The 6,159-nt window shown below is 42.8% G+C and overlaps 1 protein-coding gene across 2 annotated transcripts in view; it reads left to right on the top strand.

The window, feature by feature from the left end:
- LRRC40 (leucine rich repeat containing 40) overlaps positions 1-6,159 on the top strand; it is a 67,138-nt gene that overhangs the window by 43,064 nt on the left and 17,915 nt on the right. For both annotated transcript variants that reach the window (XM_019528406.1, XM_019528407.1), the window contains exons 12-13: positions 2,226-2,336; positions 3,337-3,414. In XM_019528406.1, coding sequence (XP_019383951.1) covers positions 2,226-2,336; positions 3,337-3,414 — 189 coding nt within the window. The remainder of the gene's footprint in view (positions 1-2,225; positions 2,337-3,336; positions 3,415-6,159) is intronic.

Consider the following 6,159-nt stretch of genomic DNA (forward strand, 5'->3'; position numbering starts at 1 on the left):
TGTCATCAGCAAATTTGAACAGGGTGCTTTTTACCCCCTCGTCCAAATCACTGATGAAGATGTTGAACAACGCAGGCCCGAGGACCGAGCCCTGCAGAACCTCACTGCCCACGTCCTTCCAGGTTGAGAAGGACCCATCCACTACCACCCTCTGGGTGCGGCCCTCCAGCCAGCTGGCAACCCATTTGACTGTGTGGGTGTCTACGCCACAGCCCCCCAATTTCTTAATGAGAACGGGGTGAGAGACAGTGTCAAAAGCCTTCCGGAAGTCCACGAAGACCATGTCCACTGCTACCCCTGCATCTAATGATCTGATCGTAAAAGGGCACCAGGTTGATCTGACAGGACCTGCCACTGATGAACCCGTGTTGGTTGCCCCTAAGCATGCAGTCCCCTGCTGGCCCCTCCTGGATGTGTGCCAGAATAATTTTACTTATTTTACTAATTATTTTTAATAATTTTACTTATAATCCTCAATGAGGTTACTAACACATTACTGAGCTTCATTTTCTTACATCTAGAAGGCCACAGAAAGCTTTGTTGTGACATTTAGGGAGCAAAATTTGTCATCAGCATTTAACTGTGTGCTGAACTATCATTTTTAGATGCTGGGAGACATGGCCCTGCATCCAGGAGGTTGTAGTCTAAATTGACAAGACAAGAATTCATTTAGTCTCTTTTTTTTTTTTTTTTGGTTTTGTTTTTTAAATGGCACAGAGTTGTATTTCTGTTCTTTGTGGGCCTCAGGAAAGATGGTGGAAGTTGGAGAGGATGTTTTAGCTTGATATTAAACAGGGTAATGGGTAGCTAATGAAATTCTTATCTGGCACAACAGCTTTTATAGCGTAAACAGGATGCCCCAGTTAAACCACCATTGTTGTGGGCCAGAGGTGAAGAGTCAGCAAGTGAGCCTGGGAGAAGGAAGAGCAACAATCCTTATTAAGATTTAAAATTATATATTACATAATTCATAATAATTTAAAAATGAATGTTAGATAGTAAGAAGTATGCCAACCCTCACTGTTTTGTGGAAACAGAGTACTTTGTTGCAATACTTATCCATTCACCTTCTGAATGTCTAACTTGCTCTTGCTTCTCTGTGGCAGTGAGACTGTAGTTGCTATATAGTACTGTTATATATAGCCACTGGCTTGATACTGCAGACCTTATTCAGGCAAAATCTGAATTAATTGTAACTGGGGACTTGACTGAGTAAAAACTGTAATACTGAGTCCTTTATGAATGCTCATAACCTCTTATGAGCAGGGACTGTCTGCTCATATATATGCTTGTACAGGTTCTAACACAATAAGGACTGATCCTCAATGAGGTTACTAAGTAGTACTGTAACTCAAGATAGACGATGATGTAGATGGGCTAACAAGTCTGTACCAAGTCTGGTTAATGTTGTTTGTTTGTATTGCTGTAGTGCCCAGGGGCCCTGCAACTCATGGGAAATCTCTCCTGGGAAAATTGGGTTAATTATGTGTTTGTATAATTCTGCAGAAAGTCAGTTTATTAAAAATAATACTTTATTGAAGACTATTGCATTTCAGTGGCAAGGAAGGTAAGTAGGTTCTAAAAAGGAAGGAATATTAGTAAGAATTATAATATAATAGAGGATTATTTTGCATGTTAATTACCTCTTTTGGTTTAAAGACAGTTTCTTCCAAATGGATTTAACACTTAACTTCTTGAACTTCCTAATACTTTACATTGGAGTGTCTCCTAATTATCTCAGTAGTCTGTGAGAGCAGTAAGATAATGTTTTCAGTATTTCACAAAAATGAATTAATGGGACAGAAACAAAAGACTGAAATTTATGCTAATCCACTGCATCTCCTGATGGCTCCTGGTATGTTGAACTTCTGTGCCTTTTTAATAACTTCTGTACAAATGTTGTTTTAACAGTGAAAGGTCAGCTCACCTCACCATATCTCTTTAAAATATCTGCTGACTGCATTTATCTGATCAAACATTCATAGGATAACTAGATATCAGTGAAGTCAGTCTGAGAAAGTTAAATATGAGTTTTGTCCTGACACTAAAATGCAAAGCTCAAGGACAGGAAGCTTTATTAAGTGTCACTCCCACTATTTACTCTCTCCAATTGCCACTGAAATTCCAAAGAGCACAGATCAGACATCACAGTGGAACAGGGTCTTAGTGACTAAGATGGAAAGTGTTTTGCTCATTTAATAAAGTTTATTTGTATTGGGTTGCAGGATTGTAGAGCTGAAAGAATCAGTTTGTGATGTCAGTCTTGGCTTCAATAAGCTGTCATCCATTTCCTTGGAGCTCTGTTTGCTTCACAGATTGACACATGTGGATGTCAGGTTTGTGGTCTTTTTGAATAATATATTTTCACACCCTTTTAAACCAGATAGTGGATTATATCAGTAATGAAATAATATTTACATTCTTTAAAGGTTTCTGTGGTATTGTTGGTATGTATAAATTATATTAATATATCTGGAGATGGGTGCCAACCTAGATCTAAACACTTTATAAAGGTATTAAGTGGATAGTTTCTGAGTAAATAAGACTTGATTGAATGTAGAGTTCTACACAAAGGTCTTGGGTAACTATCAGAAAAGGGACCCAGGGACAGCTAATCTGGATAAAAGCTGCATCCTCACAAGAATAATACAGGTCTGGTGTGCTTTATGAGCTCAGTGTGCACCTTTGGGCACCTGCATTTGTAGCTACAATAACTTGTGGGCTCAATGTGTTCATTCAAGGAGGTAGGATCATGCCACTGACACACAAAAGTGAAAACAAGTAAAGCACAGTGCCAGATGCAGCAGCTTGCCTTGTCTTGTTTTAAATTAAAATAATCTGTTAAAAATAAATGTCCTGCCGAAAGTGGAGAAGCAGGAGAAGGAGTGAAATAGGCAAAGGGAGAGTGAAGATAAGTAAGATCATATGAGACTGATGGGGAGGGAGCCGGACACAGGAAGGTTAAGACTGAGAAACATTTAATGATCGCTGGGGCAGCAGTGAGCCCTGGCTGGCCATTTCCAAACATTCCCTACTCAGCCAGTATGCATGCTCCAAACATGGAAATATATGCAGCTGGGCTGCTGTTAAGCACAGTAGAGACCACACTAGAGATATGGAGAGTGGTTGAAGGTGGAGGGCCTGGTGCTTTATTACCAGCTCATCTCCCAGAGCAGCGTTGGAGCATGTCAGTGGGAGCAGGTAGGCAGTATGCCACATGATAATAAAGGGCTGACTGGCAAATACATGTAATTTTTGCTTGCTGGGAATGTTTAATTAAAACTTCAAGCTGTCTAAAACTTCTATAAATACTGTTTGCTTTTATTTACAATTTAGAAATAACTTTTTGACATCTTTACCTGAAGAAATGGAAGCACTTACAAAACTGCAAATAATCAATCTTGCCTTTAATAGGTAAGTACCATTCTGTTTGTTTTATTATAATGTTGCCTGTTAGGCAAAGTCCAATCTGTGTTGCTCTTTCATGTTTGTAGCAGGGTGCAAAGACAGAAACTCCCACAATGGTTCCATTGCAATTCTGTTAAAGTTGTCTTGTGTCCAGATGAAATGATGTCCATCAGATGTTCCTGCATTATTTGCAACCAGAAGCCCCGCTGTCCCATACTTCAAATGTTCACAGCAGTCTGCAAATAGTACTTAGAGGACTGTTTGCACTGTATGTCTTATTTGGGCAAGAACAAACATCGTTTGCCTCCATCTTTCTGGCTTCCCTCACCAGAAGGCTATACTTCAGACTCCTTTTCTCACTGATGCTGATGGGGAAAAAGAATTTGGCAGGAGAAATGCTCCTGTCAATGTAGCTGTATATTTCTGAGGTTATACTGTTAGCATGCTTCATTGTGCTTCTCTGAGAAATGCCTTTTATGAGATCCTGGCCCTACTGAAATTAGTGGAATTTTGGCATTAACTTCAGTCAGGCCAAGATTTCACCCTTAATACTTTATCACTGAGTAGTTGGTGTCCTCTCTGCACCTTCCCACCTCTTCCCCCTTCCAACCTAACCTACCTGCGAAAGATGCATTTTAAATTATAATGGATGGCCTTTTCTCTCCCTAGTCAGTTAGTATTTGCTCATTGGTTTAGGACACTGGTTGGTCATTGTTCTTTGGTGATGGGCCAGAATTATCCAGCTCAAGTCCAGGATGGGATGATGGTAGGACCCAGCCACCTCTGCTTTCTGTGCTTCCAAGCTGCAGCATGGCATAGGCAAAGCCCCCATTATGGAGGCCCTACACTGCTGAAGCCCCAGCAGTGTGGGCTATAGGTTGTTGACCCCTGGTTTAGGAAGAAATTACGGCATTCTGACTTGATACAGGTATGAACATGTGGCATTACTACCAATACAAGTCAGCTAGGTAAGTTCCTTCTTAAAAGAATAAACACAGAGTCCTGTCCCTCTTGTTGGGTGTTTGACATGAAGTCTGTTTAAAATACAGGATGCAATTCCTCCTTCTTTCTGAAGCGGCAAAGTGAGAATGAGAATGCCTGTGAGAGATTTAGTCTTCTTGCTCTCTGTCAGTATGTTTTGTGCTCTTAAGTAATTTTCAGCCTGTTTCAAAAGTTTAGTATCACAAAATATTAGAAGTGCACCAGTATATTGGCCATATCATATTGGCACCGATTAAAGGAAAATTGACATTATTGGCAATTGGCTTTTTTTGGCTGATGTGGTTGATAATGTTATCAATAAATGCTACATGAATGTGTGCAGCCACATCCTACACAGAGCCAGGAGTGCAGCCTGGAAAGCAGTGTCTGGCTGGTAAGTCTGTGGGGTAGGGAAAGAATAGGGGGAGGGAAGGGGAGGGGTACAGATCAAGGCCCAGTGGTGAGGGAGGGAGTGGGACAGAAGCAGGGCCAGAGCCAGACGCTGCACAGCCAGGGCAGGGCAGAGTGCGGGACGGAGCCATGGTTCATCCAGGGGGGCAAAAATGGGGGGGTGGCTCCCATGGCTGTGCACACCCCAGAGGAAGCATAGGGAGCTTGTACCCCTTGGATCTGTGCATAGAGCGAGGGCAGGCTGCTGCTATGCGCTTGGGGTGGAGGCTGCGCTGGGCTGCGTTTAGGATGGGGAGGAGAGCTACAGGGAGGACCATGATGAATATCTGGGTGGCTGTAGTCCTGCCCCCACCAATCGGGTGCAGCCTCTTGCCCCAAGCATGCATCAGCAGCCTGCCCTTACCCCACGCGCAGATCCAGGGGGCACATGCCCCGCATGCCTGCCCTTGGGGTGTGTGCAGCAGCAAGAGCCACCCCTCCCCACCCCCTTACGCCTCCTGGATAAGCCACGGCTCTGCGCAGTGCCTGCCCCATCCCCAGCCCCACTTCCTCCCTCAGCCACAATCTGCTCCCCATGCCTCCTCCTCTGCCCCTTCCCCCCAACTGCCTTACCATCTGGACACTGCTGTCCAAGCTGCCAAGCTTCATATTGGCAATCAGACTGGTATCGGTGGATGTGGCTGGTCAATAATTGTCCATTGGTATTGGCTCAAAAAATCTTTATCGATGCACCTCTACAAAATATGTAAATTCTCTCTTACATCCTTTCCAGTTTTTCATTCCCACAGTATTCATACATACATTGCAAGCAGAGCCTTGCTACATCTGGCTTAAGGGAACAGTGCCTAAGGGATTGTGATATGAGAATCAGTACTAATCTGTGACCCACTGGGCACATCTACACGTTCATTAGTGCACCATAATTATGGTGCATGAAGTTTAGTACCTGTAATAACAGTACCTGTAATAACTGGTACTAAACTTAATGCGCCATAATCGGCGCTACTGCGCAGTAGTGCTGGTGCATGCTTTTTTTGTGTGACACGAATGTTCAGTAGACTAATTCTACTGTGTACTAGCATGGTTTTTGCCTGCCATGCTAATGTTAAATAGAATTAGTCTGTGCATATGAACTTAGAGCCCAGCTTTCAAGGAAGGTTACAGGGGACTAGAGTGCGTGCACAGTCTTCTACATGCACAATGTGCTGCTTTTGTATTTAGAAACTTCATGTACACTTTTTTGCTGGCTGACTGATGGCTCAAATGAGTGAATCCTAAGGGCTAGATCCAATAAAAGACTTAGTTTCCTAGAAGTTAATCACAGGAACACCTGACTTGTACATGCCTGACATTGAATTG

The sequence above is a fragment of the Gavialis gangeticus genome, unplaced genomic scaffold (assembly GCF_001723915.1).
Source record: "Gavialis gangeticus isolate Ggan-Ray unplaced genomic scaffold, GavGan_comp1, whole genome shotgun sequence".
Classification (NCBI taxonomy): Eukaryota; Metazoa; Chordata; order Crocodylia; family Gavialidae; genus Gavialis; species Gavialis gangeticus.